The following is a 16642-nucleotide window of genomic DNA, read 5'->3' as shown; positions in this document are numbered from 1 at the left end:
ACAAAGGCCCTTCGGAGGCCCTGCCGTCTGTTCTGCCAGGGTACCCCAGAAGGCAGGCCTGCTTTGATGCCTCCTGGGTCCATCCACCTGCCCGGGAGGGGCCTGATGAGAGTCACTAGGCCCTCCAGGTGTCCTCCCTGGCCAGGTGTTCTAGTTCCCCAACACCTCCATTAGCTGTGATTAGGGAGGGGGCCGTGGACGCTCAGGCCTGCGCAGCTGTGAACGGGGAAGTCCAGGATCAGCCCCCACTTTGCCAAGCAAGCACAGGGTCCCATCGCACGAGTCAGTGTGTCCCTGTAAGGCCTGTCCAGTCCCGCAGAGAGGCTGTGGCCACCGCTCCCAGGGCGGCAGGAAATGGCCTGGCTTCCCTTCAGGCCCGCTTCCTTTATCCGGTTGTTTTGCTCCGAATCACAAAGCTCGGCCTTCCCCTCCCCTCCATTTCCCCCCTTCCCCGGTTCCAGAGCGCGGCAGGACGGATACGCCACGTCGCAGGGCCCGCAGGAGCCCCCAGGCCCGCCCTGCCCCCAGCCCCCAGCGGCCCCGAGCCGCCCCCTGCTGCCCCCTGCTGCCCGAGGCCAGCAGCGCCGCCCGGCCCCTGCCCAGGGAGTGTGTGTCCCCGGGTCCCCCGCCGCCGTGTGGGTCCCCCCGGCGCCCCGGTCCCCCCACCCGACTCCGGCAGGCGAAGAGGAGAATCGCAGCCGCAGCACCTGCAGTTTATTGAGGCCTCGCTCTGCGCACGGAGGGCGGGCCACCTCCGGGACCGGCTGTGGCCGGGACCGGGGCTCTCATTTCCAGGTCCTGGGCGCTCCGGGGCGCGGTCGTCCGCAGACAAGGTGGGTTCCGGCCTCCGCCCCGCGCAGCGCGCGCTAGGAGCCCTACGTGGCCGCTGCGCGCAGCGCGAAGAGCTTCTCCCAGCAGGTGGCGACGGCGTCCAGGGCCCGCAGCAGAAGCCGCCTCCGGCCGCCGCGGCGCCGGGCAGGGCGCGTCCCGGGCCGCCGGCTCAGCTGTCGGGATGGGGCGGTCAGCGAGGGCGCACGGTCCCCGCGCCCGCCCCCGGCAGCCCGCGCGTCCTGCCTGCCCCTGGGGAAGGGGTCCTGACCCGGCCAGTGTGTTCCCAGCCCGTGGGAAGCGCAGAGCCGCTGTGGGAGGAGAGGGACTGGGATCCGGACCCGCACACACTCCGGGACGCACACCTGGCGCAGCGTCCTGCAGTGGCGCCGCATCACTGCCTCCGTGCGCACGGCCACAGTCCACGCTGCTTTCTCCAGCGCATCGCGTCGGTCCCCAGCCACTGCACCGCGCAGAGTCTGACCCAGAGACGCAATGGACAGCAGGATACTGTGTTCCTGGGGAGGGAACGGAGGAAATTCGGAGGTTGGGGAAGTGGCCCTGAAGGGGTTGTAGGACATAGGTGGGGGGTGGGCATCTGCTCCATACCTTCTGGGCTCTGCAGGAGGCTCCCACTGGTCGTCGCCGCTGCAGGGCTGCGGCCCCAGTCAGATTTTTTTGAATGATATAGAGGTGTCTGGAGCCTGGTCTGGTCCCTTCCACCCCTGGCCCAACCTGTCTCACAGCTGCCTGTAGGTCCTCAAAGATGACCGCACGGTAGTGGCGGAGCACGTCAGGGACGCTGCAGGTGTGGAGCCCAGCCCAGCTTGGCACTATCCCCAGCAGTGCCAGCAGGAGAGCCCAGAGTGCAGGCTTGGGGGGCACCTGGAAGGGACACTGGGTCAGGGTCGAAATTTTCTTTGGCCAACCCCTCCCGCCAACAGCTGGAAGGTGGGGATCTCTGAGCTGGTTTAATTAAAAAAAGATGTTGCCATGACACTCAACAAATGTTCTAGGTGTGGGTCTGGAGGGACAAATCCCTGCCCATTTTAGGTTTTAGGGAAGAATGGACAAGAGGCCTGCAAAACCGGAGCTTAATGCTCAATGCAGATGTGCTGGCTGAGTGATGAGGGGCTGGGAAGGCCGCTCAGAGCCCTGAAGGGCAGGGGGGTGGCAGGGACAAAGGGTTCCAGAGGCAGGAGCCCCCAGCACCCTAGTCTACACGGGAGAGAGGGGCCTCATGCCCACTGGGATACTGCAAGTACCCTGAGCTGGGCTCTCCTCTTGCTGAGTACCCTTCACTCCCTGGCACTGCTCTCCCTACCCACCTACCCCTGCCCTGCCCCCCTTGTCCACGCCTGGCACAGAACTAATCTGCTCCCCTCTGTGGCTGGGCAGCTCCCACCTCTCCCCCAGCCCCATCAATGACTCTGTTACAAAGAGCTCTGAAAGCACGGGTAGTGGGTTTCCCCTCCACCCCCGACCCAACCGGGGCAGGGGTGAGGGCTCACAGCTCAAGGCCGCACCCCATGAGAGGAGAAGGCTTGGGGAAACCCCCAGAGGCAAGAAGGGAATGGGACTACATTACACCCCACCAAACATTCTGCTCATTTACAGGACTCCCCCTGCCCCAGAGCAGAGGGGTTCTCTCTCTTGGGGAAAAGCCCAAACATCAAAAAGAGCGGGCACAGCTTGTCCCTAGGCTCCCAGCCCAAGGGACTTGGCCTCAGGCCCCCCAGGATGGAGTCTTGACAGCAACTAGAAAACCAATCATGTGAACCCAGCGAGATGACAGGACTCGGCTTCCCAGCCCCGGGCCAGGGCGCCTGACTGAGCACTGCCATAGCCAGAACCCAGAGCCAGGTGTGCACAGGGGCTCCTGCCTGAAGTCCCAGCAGCACCAGCTCGAGGGGCAGAAGCAACTGGCTGGGGCCCTTTCTCAAACACTGTCCCCAGACATCCTGGGCATGATGGCCGACTCTGAGTGCCCCTCTGCCTGGGTCAGAACTCACAGCGGGACGAGAGCTGTTGATGCTGGAGAGATGCCCGAGTGGGGTGGTCGGTTGCCCAGGGGGTCCTAGAAGGCCCGTCTGCTGCACCCACAGGGGCCAAGGCTCAGGCCAGCTCAGCCGGTGAAGACAGGGCTCCCCAGCACCAGGAGGTAGACTTGAGGAGCCTAGCCGGCTGCCCCCCACCCCCACTGTGGGATGGCTGGGCAAGAGCGCCCAGGGCCAGGTCTTGATGAACAAGAGGAGTTTTTTTGGGGGGAGGGCGGGCCCAAGCAGCCTCCCTGACCTGCGGTGCATGCCTCCAGGCCCTTGGCCCGGCAAGCCCCTTCCCCAGTGGATCCCAGCTGCTCACCATGGGCCTCCCAGGGTCAGGCCCTCCTTCAGTCCCGCCAGTGGGCCTCACACATGGTCCCGGGTCCTCAGGGAGGGGGCGCCGCAGCCACCAAGCCAGCACACAGGCCGGCGCACCAGGCTTTTGAAGTAGGCTCCTCCAAGCAGAGGAGGGAGGGGGCGGGAGGGAGGCCCTGATCCCAGCCCTGCCCCCTCCTCCCCACCCCTATCCTATTGCTGCTTCAGTGAACCTCGGAGCCGAGGGCTCCCTTCCTATCCAGTGGGTCTTTGATCAAGACATTAGCCTCATGGGTATCTGTTCGAGGGGGTGGCATACTTTGGGGGTAGTTGCCAGCTGGCCAGGGAGCCCAGCGAGGCTGGGGGGCCTGCCTGCACCCTTCCACCAGGTCCTTCTTCAGAGATCAGCAGGTGCTGCCTCGCCCAGGAACCAGGCGAGTGGGACCTAATGCCCATCACAGCCACCAGTCCCCACGCCCTGACATCTGGGGGTCCCGACCCAGCACTCTGCCCAGGGATGCCTCCCACTGCCTGTCCCTCCTGAGCTGAGGAGGCCTTTCACTGGGGGAGGTCACGGCTGCTTGCCCAGAAGGCTCTTGGGGAACCGGGCCACAGCACCCCGCCCCCAGCAGCACCTCGGAACAGGGCTGCCTTCGGAACCCAAGCTGCCTGGCGTTAGAGCTAAAAAATGTCAACTGAAGAGAAGCTGATCATCCATGTCCCTCAGGGGAAGTTGAACCACCAAAATGCATTTGAAAAAACAACCCCCGTGAAGATGAGGAAGATGATAGTCACACTGGATAATCGAGACGTTCCCAGCTTCCCAATGGTACCTGGGAGGCTAGAAGCAGGCCCAGGAGAGGGCGCTGCCTACTCCAGGCACAGCAGGTGGCCAGCGTCCACGAGCCACTGCCTCTTCCTGGGCCTCAGTTTCCATTTCAAGCTCCTAGGAACCTCAGGACTCACTTTTCAGTGATGAGCAGGACCCCTCCCGCTTCTAGGTGCCGGTGGGAACCCCAGGTCCTCCCGGCCCCTCAGGGTGGCCCTGCATGGCATGGTCCCAGGCGAGGAGCCAGGGACTGTGAACCGGCCCCGCCCAGGTCACCTGCCTCAGGGTCAGCAGCACCTGACCCCGCACTTGGGTGGTCTGCCCCTGCCCTGGGCTGGTGGCGTCTGGGGCTCCCAGAACCTCAGCAGCAGACCCGGCAGGGCCGCACTCTCCAGGCAAGACGCCTGTGCCCCAGGTGCTGACACTGGGGGTGGGCATTCCCTAACCTCCGCCGCCTCCAAGGGTGGAGCTGTGGGTCGGTGACTGCCCTCACCAGCACCATGGGCCCCTGTGGGGTTGGGGACAGATGGGGCACCAAGAGAGCCAAGCACCCATCTGTTCCCACAAGTGGCTTTTACCAGAACATGTGTGTCCCACAGCCTTTCTCATAAAATCTCAGGGAGCCATGGAGTTCCCCACGCTTCCTCTGTCCAGCTCACAAAGGGAACTGTGGGGAGCCCAGGCTGGGGGACAAAAGCACGCACCAGGGAGGCCCAGAGAAAACCGCAGGCCGCCAACCCCGACACACGCTACCTGGAAAACCTTTAATTAAAAAGCAGGACAGCCCCGCCCCACCCCACGCCACGCCAACTCCTCCAGGGGCCGCCCTGAGGCCCCAGCCCTAACGGGACTGGCCGGGCAGTCAGAAGGTGTTCTTGATGTGGGCTGCCACCAGCATGAGGATCTCCCCGATCTTGCGCTGCCAGTTGGTGATGTCCTTTGACACAGCACACCACAGCTCCCCATGCCGGGGCTCGGCATTCTCACAGCGCCTCCGCACCTCCTCCCGCTGCTCCTGGGCAGGGACGACCGGGCACGTGAGGCGGCCTGCCCACCTCACACACCCAGCCCCACAGCCCTGGCCCCACAGAGGGCAGGTCCCTGCCCCAGGCAAAGCTGTCAGATGTGTTCCTTCGGACAGCCCCTCCTCCTGGGCAGCCCCACTGCAGTCCACAGGACCCAAGTTCTCCAGGGACACACAGGTGCCCAGTCATGTCAAACCCCCAACCCTAGGTCTGTGCCTCCCACAGGTGCCCCGTTGTCGCCTTCCCTGAACAAGGAGTGTGCCAGCTCACATGCTATGGGTCCCACTTCTCACGGGTGCCCCAGGACAGCCTGGCCACCCCCCAGCTCTGACCACGCTCAGCTCCTGAGGGGGTTGCTCTCCTGGAAGCCGCACTCAGGCCCAGGAGGGCAACCCCAGGGCTTGGACTGCTTTCCCATTTCTACCGTGACCCCCATGTCCTAGTCACCAACCAACACATTCAGGAAATGCTGAAAGGCCACTAAAATGGGCCCAAACACCTTAACTTCAGGCTGAAAGGGTCAGGAGGGTGCTGCTGCCCGCCCTCCCTTGAGCCCTCCACAGCGCAGGAGCAGGGGCGAGACCGCTCACCTCCGTGCCATGCTGCAGCTCAAACTTGTAGAAGAGCGCCCAGGCATCCCCCAGGTCCGAGTCGATCTTCACCGTGCGGTGGAACCACTCCCTGGCCTTGGTGATCTTCCGCTCACTCCAAAACAGCCTGTCCGGAGGTAGAAGGATGGGGACCCAGAGTAACAGCCATATGATGGGTGCTTGAGGGGTGGCGGGGGTCAGGCACAGGCACAGAGCTGGGCATGGCCGTGCTGGCCTCCTCAGGCCGCAGCTCCCGTGTCGGGTGGAGGACGGGCCTGGGGATGTGTGGTGCCAGCACAGGGCTCAGCTCTGGGACCACCCAGAGGGCCCCTGGGCTCCCACAGGAGGAATGAGCCTGGGTACCTGGAAATCTCACTCCAGCTCACTAACCTGGAACCATCCAAGCATTTAACCAAACTGTTTCTTTAAAAATCTGCACATACAGCAAGAACTTCAAACTCCTTTGAAAGTGGATGAAAGTAAACCTAACAAAAATTAAGTTTTCTGAGCAGGGAAAGCGAGGTTGGAGCTCACTCCTCAACAGACACTCTCTGGACCACCTGCCCCATCAGGCAGCCTCCAGCAGGAAGCCAGGCCGACACTGATGATGTGGGCCTGGCAGACACGCACGCCTGACACCAGGCCTGGGGCACGGCCTGTGCTGGAAGCCACAGGTGAGGACCAACAGCACCCGCACCAGGGACCCACGGGAGCCTTCCCCGGAGGGGTGCGAAGGCAGGACAGTGGGGCGGACGGAGGGGAGGACGCCATGGTGAGAACCGACCGCCTGGGGCTCTGGGTGGCTTCCCCTCCTGCCCAGCTCTCCCTCCCCCTGTAGCCAAAGGCCCCGGCCCCGACGCAGGTGGGTCCACCACTGACCTGACCCATCCAGGCAGCTGTTTGGGCCAGTCAGTTAGAAAACGAAATAATTTCATGCTCTGATAGCTTGATTGTTTTTTAAGCCTTGTGGTATTCTTAATTGCTTGGTGTTAGATAAACTGTTATTTAAAGAGAGCAAACTCAGATAGCAGGCACACAGAACCCCTGCCTGGGAACAGCAAAGGAGTGACTTATTTACTTTAGCAAAGCCTTTTATGAGGTTTTATGGGGCTCTATCGGAGTGTCACACATAAAAGTCGCTCTGGGAGGCGGGAACCCAGGATGGCAGGGAAGGAGGGAGCCCTGGGCAGGCCCGAACGGGGCCTCGGGAGCCGGGGGGCTCCTGTGGGAAGCAGAGCAGGACCTGAGCAAGCGGGCTAGTGCCACCCGGGTGCATCTGGGGGGCTGGGACTCGTGCTCAGGTCGGGGCAGCACATGGAGCTACCCCGCCCTCATGCCCCTTCCCAGGTGGGCCCTGAGCAGCAGCCCCAGGACCCCAGCCAGAGGCTCCCCCTGAGGACCCCTCCACCCACGGGTACCAGTTACCCGCTAGTCTCCTCTGGCCACACCCACGCCTGCCCTGCACTCAGGTTTACACTCTGTCCTCTCAGGCCACATCCTCCTACTAGAAGGGAACAGAGATCCTGTGAAGTCAGGATGGCCCGAACTGCCTCCCCGACCCTGCACAACTCCACCCGCTCTTCCTGAGGCCCTGAGCACCCCCCACCTGCCCAGCACAAGCACAGCTCCACAGGGAGGCCCTGACTCAGCCCAACATGTGAACTCCTGGTGTGGCCCCTCACTGACCTCCTCCTGTCCTGGAGGTTACACACCCTCAGGGAGAGCTGGCCTCTGGCACATGCATCTCCACACCTCAAGCACACCGACAGGCCTGCCCACGGGTCCTGGGTGACACCCAGGTCACAAAGGTGAAATGGCCTGGTTTCCTGTCTTAAACACAGAGAAAATGATTTTCTTCCACATAGCCTTTTGAGCCAAAGGAGCTTTGCTTAATCGCACTGTCTATGGACCAAAGTTACCAAGTTTGTCTTAGTCTTGCAACCCAGGGCATGTGTAGGTATAAACTAAAAAGGAGGCAAAGAGAGCAGTCCCATCAGGAGCCCAGGACGGAGGGAAGGCAGCCAGGGGCTCAGAGGAAGCTGCCCTCCCAGGGGCAGGGGCCAGCTCAAGTACTCTGGGCAACACACACTCAGTGGCTCTGCCCAGAAACGTGCCGGCCCCAGCTCACAGCACCTGCGCTTCGTCACTGAGCTCCAGTGGCCAAGGACCAGGGAGCCCTCGACATTCTGGGGACCCGCTGGAACCTGGAGACAGGGCCCACCAGACCACCAGGTCAGCAACCCCATGAGGACTCCCCACTCACTTAGCCACAGCCAGGAGCACGTGGGGGTCGTGTTCACACTTCTTCAGGGCATCGACACTCTTGGTCTTCCTCTGGGGCCTCGCCTCAAGGAAGATGGCTTCCGACCACAGCACCCCTAAAAGTTGAACATAAAGACAGCCGCCTCGGGCTCAGACCTCTGCTTTCAGAGGCGCATGTCCCGCACAGGCAGCCCGAGGGCCTGTGGAGATTCTGACCAAGGGTGTATGCAGACCACCACTGTCGCTTCCCACAGGCCCGCAGAGCCACAGAGGCCTCCTGTGCCCACCCCACTGGGACCACAGCAGCCCGGATGGCACAGCTGGATGACTTTCTGGGGGCAACTAGGCTAGGAAGACAAGACAAACGACCATCAAGGTTTCATTTCACTGACTTGTAACTTCTCACCTAAGAGTTTAACAAAACAATCAGAAATGTTGAAGATTCATGCAAAAAGACTAATATCTAATATCTGGCTAAAAATCAACCAAAAAGTAAACATAATGTTCTTCATGTAATTGTAGATTAATGATACCAAAAAAAAAAAAAAAAAAAATCAACCAAAAGATGAATGGTGTATTAATGGCATATCCACACGGTTAATCCTATGAAGTTACTATTGAAACTTCTGACCAAAACAATCTGCACAGAGAGAACACCCTGACAGTCTGCTGGGAGCCCGGGAGGCCGCGGAGTCCTACCGGAGTTGGGGCACTCCTGCAGCGCCTTGGCCATGAGCGTGTTGGCGATATTCTTCAGCCCTGCACGGTACTCCAGCCGCACAGACTCTAACCTGAGGAGGGAAGCCCAAGGGGAAGGTCCAGACCCCTCTACTGACAGCCTGAGCCCAGCGCAGCTCTGGAAGCTCCCGGAAGCCACAGCAGCTGGAGCTCCCCACACTGCCCAGCAGCGAGGTGCTGGCACCCACCCCGTTGTCAGGCCCACTGTCGGCGGCCACCAGCTCAGACCTGGGACCCAGACGTCATTCAGGCATGAGTGATGACAGGAGGCATGCAGGACGAGGGCAGGCCAGCATGCGGCAGCTGCCAGGACAGCAAGCACCCTGACAAAGTGGTGTGCGGGGCCTGCCCCTCCTGGTGTCTTCAGTGTCCCCCTCAAGCTCCCACCCTGACACTCACGCAGTTTCCTAGGACTAGAAGGCTACCTGCACCTGGGCAAACAAAGTCTTGCCCAGATGCTACCTCTTCTGCAGTGCATGCTCTTTCAGTTTCTCCCACCCCTGACCCCCATCATCAGCTCCTAGCCCCCTGGGCATCCTCTACCAGGGCACAAATTCAACTGCATTCAGCTCTATACAGGCCCACCTGGGTCTCCAGGCCATGCTCTCCCAAGGCCCAGGGCCAATACTCCCAGAGAGCCCCAGCTGGAAATGCTTCCACACAGCAACTTCATGAGGAGCCCACCCGAGGGGTAAGCTTGGCTCCCCAGGACTCACCACAGGCCAGGGTTTTTTGGGTTTTTCAGGCGAGACTTCTCTAAAATGGCTCGAGCTCGTGTCAGCTGCCCCACCTTCTCCTCCAGCCGGGAGAGCAAAAGCCACAGGGGTGTGGAGTGGGGACACTTCTTCAGCTGCAAACAAGGACAAGTGGAAGGGGCTTGGCTGGTGTCCGGGGAGACGCTGGGCAGCCCCTTCGGCCAGGAGAGCCAGGGTACCAGCATCCACGGAGACCTGCCGTTTCACGTTTGGGTGTGGGATGTGCACGGCGGTGCTGTGCATGCAAGTGTGTGGTGTGTACACAGTAGTCTGTACCTGAGCTGAATGCAGCGCATGCAGCCCTGGAGGAGGAGCACAGGAGGGAGGCAGGGGACTGGGATGTGGCCCCGAGAGTCCCCTGCTCCACCCGCTGGGACCTCAGCATGTTGCTGGCCACTGGCCTTCCAGTTCCCGTGAGGGGGAGGGGCAGTGAACCTCACGGGCTGAGGGGGCAGCTCACCCCCTGGCTGTAAGCCTCCCGAGCCTTCTCCACCAGTCCCTCCTGCTCCTCGATCTGCCCCCTCATCATCCACAGCTTGGGGAAGTCCTCGTAGGGCTTCAGGGCCTCCTCACACAGCTCCTGGGCAGCCGCGATGTTCCCCAGCACCCACTCCAGCTTCACAGACTTCATGAATACCTGGGGGGCAGACATGCCATCAAGCAGTCCCCACCACTGTGTGGATGGGGCCGCCAGCCTGCCCAGGCTCGGGCCCAGCCTCCAGCACTGGACCCAGGCCAGGCCAGCACCTGTGTGGTACGGCTCCCCTGAAACGCTGTTTATCCTCCTGTACCTTGTGTGCTCTGGGAGCTGTCTCCGATCTTCTGGAACGAGGTGGAGAGTAAATATGTGAGTGTATCTCTAGGCTGAGGACGAACAGACGTGCCCAGGGCATCACGGCCTCAGTTCACCCTCCCCACCTGACAGCTCCGGACGCTGCAGGCCCCAGGGCTGGGTGCTGACGCCGCTGCTCACCCTGGCGGTGGGTGCGCTGCTCCTCGCCTTGGCCAGCAGCCTCCGGGCCCGCTCGTATTCATTGTTCTCCGACTCCAGCTTCACAGCCGCCAACCAGATCTCCTCACTGTTGGGGTTGGCCTGGAGGGTCAAGACGGGCCCAGAGCAAAGTGGCCACAGCTGGATTACACTTCACTGAGAGCAGCCAGCCTGTGGCCTGGGCAGTCAGATCCAAGTACCTCCTGGGCGAGTGGATGACAAGGCAGAGTCCAGCCCAAGAATGCCCACTCGCCTGGAAACAAGCCACCGTGTTCACCGGCACGGACATGAGGCTCTAAAGCACTCAGGCAGCAGCTCGGGCAGCTACAGAGCCGTGTTCTCTGGGATCCACCCTGAGCTTGCTCGGCCTCTCAAAGCCGCAACACTTTACCCAGGTCCTACCCACGTGGATCCCCACACGCACCCTGGCTCTTTCCCAAGCCTGGTGATGAGGAACTAGCCATCCCAGTGTGTCCATGTGGCCAGGACAGGATGCCCAAAGCATTACCAGCAGTGTGGAAAGGGCTCCCAGGAGCCAGGACTGGGCCTATACAACTCAGAGCCCAGTGGATGCACGGGTGGTGCCCTCGCAGCCTCCTGAAAGCAAAGCCACCCACCGGCAACACTTGGGCTGACCACATCACAGACCTGATAAGCAGTTCCAGTGAAAGCCATCCCAGGATACCGGAAATAGGGGGCAGTGCCCAGGCAGATGGTGGGAGAATGCTCTCAAACAACAACAGACAGCACAAGCCTAGAGCCAGGCCAGGCTCCTCTCATAATATTTACTCAAAGGACAAACTTCACCATGCTAGGCTGGTTACAACAGGCTGACGTTCACATGGCACTGTAAGAGTATGGTGCAGACTACTGACTGACACCCATGTTGTCACAAAGTATCAGGATATTACACATGATCATAAATACAAGGAACTGAGAAAAAGCTGCATAGCTCATGACTCAGCCATAGAAAGCCTGGCTAGGCGTAGCTGTTTGAATGTAACTCCACCCACCTAAGAGGCCTTGGCAGCACTGGGTGGCCCACATGTGACCCCAAAGCACATCCCTGTGCTCAGGGTACAGGGGACAGAAAGGCCTTCCCCCTCCAAGGACTGCAGGTCTAAGTTTAAAGCAGGGATGCAGCTGTCAGGTGCTCTTCTGTGGGGAAATGGTGCTCCCTGGTGCTGCACCCACTCCTGGGCAATGTCACCTGTCTGCCCTGTGTTCTGGACAAGGAGCCTTTGGTTACACTGAATGACAGCAAATAAGCAGTAGGTGTTCCCCAGCTGGACTACTTCTCCCGCTTTCAGGTTCCCTCCAGGCTTGGCTGCCTGCAGAGCAGCCCTGAGTCCTGTGTACCTCGACTGCGTATGTCCCCCTCAAGTCAGCTTCCACCAATGAGCTGACACTGAGGTCAGGGCCACGTGCATTCACCCCTCACAGCATGGCTGACCGTTACCCACCTGGAAGGCCAGAGCCAGGATGCTCCTTGCTGCGGGCACATCCCCTGCCAGCCATTTGGACTTGGCACCCATGAGCCACAGCACCTCCGCTTTGGGGCAGTGGGCCACAGCCCTCTGCAGGAGCGCTTCCAGGGACTCCCTGCAAGACAGAGGCGCTTGTAGCCTTGGCGCGAGTACTGAAAAGACAGTTACTGCTCCAAAGTTCGGCACTATAAATGATTTACCAGATTTTACAATGGGGAGAGTGTGGAGAAATCTTTTCTCTCCATAAAGCTTTTAAAATCAACTACTGTAGAGGGTGCTACAAAGTGCCGCATTGTCTAACAGCACAGCCTGATGGAGGAACTTCTCAAGAGGCCCATTTACAGCCGTGTCCTGGAGAGAGCGCCGGCTTCACGGTCTGGGTGACAGGAGAGGCCTTTTCATCTTTAACCACAGATCCGCCGATAAAGATTACGCACTGAGTCTATTCTCTGGCATCCAAAGAAACTATCTTATTGGAAGAAAGCTATTTTCATTCACTATTGAATAAGATCACCAGCCTGGGTATCAGGTGAAGCCCTTAGCTCTCACGCGGCTCACTACCAATCCGTCACAGCACCTGGCACAGAACTGTGACCCCCCAGGTCCTGAGCACTCTGCCTCTCCTGTGGTTCTGTGAGTTGGCCCCACAGGAGGGGTGCCAGAGGCGAGGAAGGGGAACTGCCCTGAGCCCAGGGACAAGACCACTGAGCCACAGGGAGGTGGAGGCCTACCCACAAAATACACCCAGAAGGACAGGCCCCACTTCAGACATGGACTGTCTGAGGTGAATTTGTACAGGGTGAGCTAGCACAGTCATCTCAAAATGTCCCCAACGGAGTCAACTCCAGCTGGTGAGAGTGGGAAGGAGACAGGAGCTTCAGCAATACACATGGAAAGACACTGCGGAAAGACTGAGGTTAAACACCACGAAAGAAAAAAAATAAGGGCTCAGTGTTCCCAGCTGAAACCCTGGTGCAACCACCAAGGCCTATGCCCACCAGAAACAGGAGAGAGCATCAGAGGACCTGGGCAGTGTGTGCTCAGCAACATGAGCCCCAGACCCCGGACAGCTACCCACTCAACACCAGAAATGCTAACGCCTAATTTAATCAGCAGTTACAGCCAGTAAGGCAGACCTGAAAGGTTTTTTCAATTAAGAAGTACAATCGAATAAAATTGTCAAAGACCTCCTCAGAGCACAAAAACCAGCCAAAACCCAGAGCCAGCGCAGCTTAAATGAAAACCATGCCTGTCTGGGCGCAGATGTTACACCGCCCACAATGCTAACACCAGTGCCAGCACAAACGCGGGGCTCCAGGCTTCAGCCTCACCCAGGCACCCCTCAGGCCCATAAAGGTGGTTCCTGCTTCTAAGTCCCAAGTGCCATGGGAGCTCCTGCCCCTCACAGCACAGAGGCAGGACCTCAAATTTAGGCACCTACCCATCTGTGGAAATGTGAGGTTTAAATTCACACTCTGCAACCTACAGCTGGAGGTTTAGTTAGTACATGGGGAAGACAGACCCACCACATACCTGGTACCATGGTTCTTCTCAAAGTATGCCGCCCGCAGCCACACGCTCTTCTTGCTGGGGAAAACTTGCAGGGCATAGGCGTAGATGGCTCGTGCACACTCCAGGGCACTATGGGCCACACACTAGAGCAGAGAGAGAGAGGTGTGGGAGTGGGCGGCCCAACACTGGCCACCCTCCCCAGTGGCGGCATCTGCTAGAAATCGTGCGACAGGACCATCTGATGAGAAGCACAATCCACAAGAGGGAGACCCAGGGGGACGGGGACACGAACACCAAGACAGAAGCCCACGGGCCTCTGATGGGGCCGTCAGCCAGCTCTCGACAAACAACGGGAGGTGGCACAGAGGACGGCCAGCCACAGGCTAGTGAGTGAGGTGGGCACAGAGGAAACTACATATCACACACATGAGTTCCTTCTTTAAAGTTGATTGTAGTATAAACACTTTCTGTTATAAAAGTCACACTCAGTGGAAACCCATAAAACACAGGCGAGTACACATAGAAGGAAAGCCATCCACTCAAACAGAACTCCCATCAGCACTTTCTCTGGCCCCTGGATGGTTTGCCAGACTCAAGAGTGACTTTACTCCCTGGCAGGTGACATGAGGATGCAAGTCACAATTCGCAATGATGATCTCTGGATGGTCACAACCCCCAGATGGTCACTGGGATAGGCTGGCAGCTGTTCTCACTAGGACACGGGACACACAGGACAAAGGCCAGCGCTCAGCAGACCCAACACTGGAAGCTCAGTGACTGGCTCGGAGAACTCACTGTCCCCCAGACTCCGCAAACACTGAAAACACTCTCACACCAAGATGGGGCTTCCTATCTTGAGGTGAGTGAAAAGCCACTAGGAAGTGTGCCAGAGACCAAGTTTTGCGACTGTGAACATCTAAGTGGTGTGGAAGAATCTAGACAGGCAGCCTCACAGCTGTGCAAGGCCACCCACAGGAAGGGCACCTGGCCATTCGCAGCCACATCCCAGAGTGACAGCTGCTTTCTCAAAGAGGACCCCTAGCAAGTCTCAAAGGTGATTGGCATGGAAGTGGGTGCGGAGGAGAAAAAAGATGAGGGATGCAGCTAAGATGCCTTGTTCATCCCTTGTTCCTCCTTGGCTCACGGCCACCACCACAGAATCCAAGGAGGACCCCGCCCCAGGCGCGTCCTGACCGGGGCATCTGGACACGTGAGGGAGGACATCAGCCATGGATCAGACCCCAAACTGGTCTGTATCCCTCTCCGTGACCTCAGACCGAGGTTCTGAAGGTCGGTCACCAAGTTTTTGGGCCTTGTGGTCCCACAGGAGCAGCGGCAGCGTGCCAGGGTCTCGGGCATGGGTGGGCCGGGCTAGTCGGGCGGTGAAAGCCCTAGGGAACACTCCGTCCTTCCAAGCACACAGGAGGCTTCTGCTCCTACTCCAGAATTCCAGACTTTTGGCAAGACAGCTGTGCTCAGTCCCGTTTTTGGGAAAGAGGCAAAACGAGGAGAGAAGATCTGAAGGGGCCCCCGGGTTTCTGCTCCCACGATCTGCTATCCACAGGATGGCTTCCCCCACGGAGGGCCTCCAGCGTTTTCAAAAACAATAAAGAAAATAAAAAGAAACAGTGTTTTGACTCCTCATACAGAATAAAAGGGGTATCACAATAAGGAGCTGGGATTCTTCATGCATATTTAGATATTTTCTTCCAATACAGAGACTGTACACATATTTGTTAAATTATTCCTCATACATTTTTATATCCTGAATATTACAGAATGAAGAGCTTTTAAAAAGCTGTGATGGTTGCCCTGTGTCTTAATTCCCCTAACCAACCATGTCTTTAGAGTGCACCAAGCCACCTACAGGCCCCACAGACCCCACAGTCAGCTGGTCCAGCCGGCACCTGTGCTCTGGACCATGGCAGAGCTCGAGATGGTGGCAGCCTGGGCCCCACAGGCAGCGGCAGCAGTGGGCTGCAGTCTCAAAGGAGAGAGTAAGCATCCTTGGCTTCCCCTGATGCAAAGTGAACACCCACATGGATAAAGAAGAAAGGGAAGCTCTTTATTACTGCATACTCCCAAGTAATGACGTTTGATAAAATGTACAAGAAATGACAAGAAATCACCACTGGCAAAAACCACAGTAATAACTAATACAGATCCAAAATATCATTAATGGACCTCAAAACTAGTAGGTCAACGTCTGGCAACAAATGGGATATTTCCAAAGTCTCAAAGTGTCTGACTACAAAAGACGTACTAATCACACTATGGAAAAACTGGTGACCTGCCGATGGAGAAACTTGGGAGACACCACCTGGGCTAGTCACAGCAGAAAGGGTGCATATGGTTCCCAACACATCCCACTAGGACACAGCAATCTGCAGCAAAGCAGACCCTGAACCCAATCAGGAGGAAGCACATAGCAGACCCAAATAAAGGGAGCTCTATAAAATCACCAGCCTGTTTAAAAAAAGTCAGTGTCATGAAAAACAAAAGATCAAAGCCATCCTCTAGACTATCGGGGCCACAAAGACCTGAGGCTGTGCTCCTGGGCAGCTCCTTGCCAAGAACACAGTCCTTTGCTAAAAGGACACTTGTGAGCCAGTGGGTGAAATCTGCATCTGGTCCACAATTACATAATAGTACCATATGGACATTAAGTTCTCATTTTGATAGCCGTGCTGTGACTATGGAAGAGAATGTCCTCCTTTAAAGAGAAACCCTAAAGTATGTGGGGGGAAAGGGCCCTCACACCTGCAACTTACTCTTAAAATTTTCAGAAAAAAATAACAAGGGGCATGTGTTTGTGTGCACTGCACACACATGTATGTGTGGAGAATGAAAAAGCAAGTGTAGTAAAATGAGTAAATTTGGGGGAATCTGGGTAAAGGGCATGTAAGAATTCCTTGTACAGTTTTGCAACTTTTCTGTAAGTCTAAAATCATTTCAAAATTAAAGTCTAAAAAAAGAGAGGAGGATCTCTTTTCATTTTCATCATTTTTTACACCATTATCTCTTCTCTGGAAACCTATTCTAAGGAAATAATCTCAAAGGACCCAGATGCTGAGTGCTAAGCAGCCAGCAAGCTGTGTGAGCCTGGGCTCCGCAACAGCCCCATGTTCACACACAAGCCCGCCCATGCCAGAGAGACCCCCACATTGGTGCAGCTCTGCACACGAACTTGGGTTCACAGAAAACTGCATTCTTTACAACTGCAACTCTTTTGAAAATCAGCTGACCAACAGGATTCTCAAACTATGGT

General features: G+C 58.0%; 2 protein-coding genes across 2 annotated transcripts in view; both read right to left on the bottom strand.

Moving 5' to 3' along the window:
• Positions 1 to 699: 699 nt before the first annotated feature.
• Positions 700 to 3355, bottom strand: C5H20orf204 (chromosome 5 C20orf204 homolog). The gene is made up of 4 exons (XM_057503215.1): positions 3190 to 3355; positions 1438 to 1713; positions 1194 to 1346; positions 700 to 1004 (listed from the first exon to the last, which is right to left on the bottom strand). Exons 1-4 carry the CDS (start codon positions 3190 to 3192, stop codon positions 876 to 878), a joined length of 561 nt encoding a protein of 186 aa, XP_057359198.1. The 5' UTR covers positions 3193 to 3355; the 3' UTR covers positions 700 to 875.
• A 1409-nt stretch (positions 3356 to 4764) lies between these two features.
• The window catches only part of PRPF6 (pre-mRNA processing factor 6), a 31882-nt gene continuing 20004 nt past the window's right edge, over positions 4765 to 16642 (bottom strand). Inside the window, exons 13-21 of the mRNA XM_036900759.2 lie at positions 13396 to 13517; positions 11839 to 11977; positions 10358 to 10477; positions 9845 to 10021; positions 9346 to 9479; positions 8591 to 8682; positions 7893 to 8007; positions 5630 to 5756; positions 4765 to 5029 (exon numbers count right to left, since the gene is read on the bottom strand). Of these exons, the coding sequence (XP_036756654.1) occupies positions 4877 to 5029; positions 5630 to 5756; positions 7893 to 8007; positions 8591 to 8682; positions 9346 to 9479; positions 9845 to 10021; positions 10358 to 10477; positions 11839 to 11977; positions 13396 to 13517 (1179 nt within the window). The 3' untranslated portion in view covers positions 4765 to 4876. The remainder of the gene's footprint in view (positions 5030 to 5629; positions 5757 to 7892; positions 8008 to 8590; positions 8683 to 9345; positions 9480 to 9844; positions 10022 to 10357; positions 10478 to 11838; positions 11978 to 13395; positions 13518 to 16642) is intronic.

The sequence above is a fragment of the Manis pentadactyla genome, chromosome 5 (assembly GCF_030020395.1).
Source record: "Manis pentadactyla isolate mManPen7 chromosome 5, mManPen7.hap1, whole genome shotgun sequence".
Lineage (NCBI taxonomy): Eukaryota > Metazoa > Chordata > Mammalia > Pholidota > Manidae > Manis > Manis pentadactyla.
The sequence above is the reverse complement of the archived record's forward strand: the minus strand, read 5'-3'. Positions and strand labels throughout refer to the sequence as shown.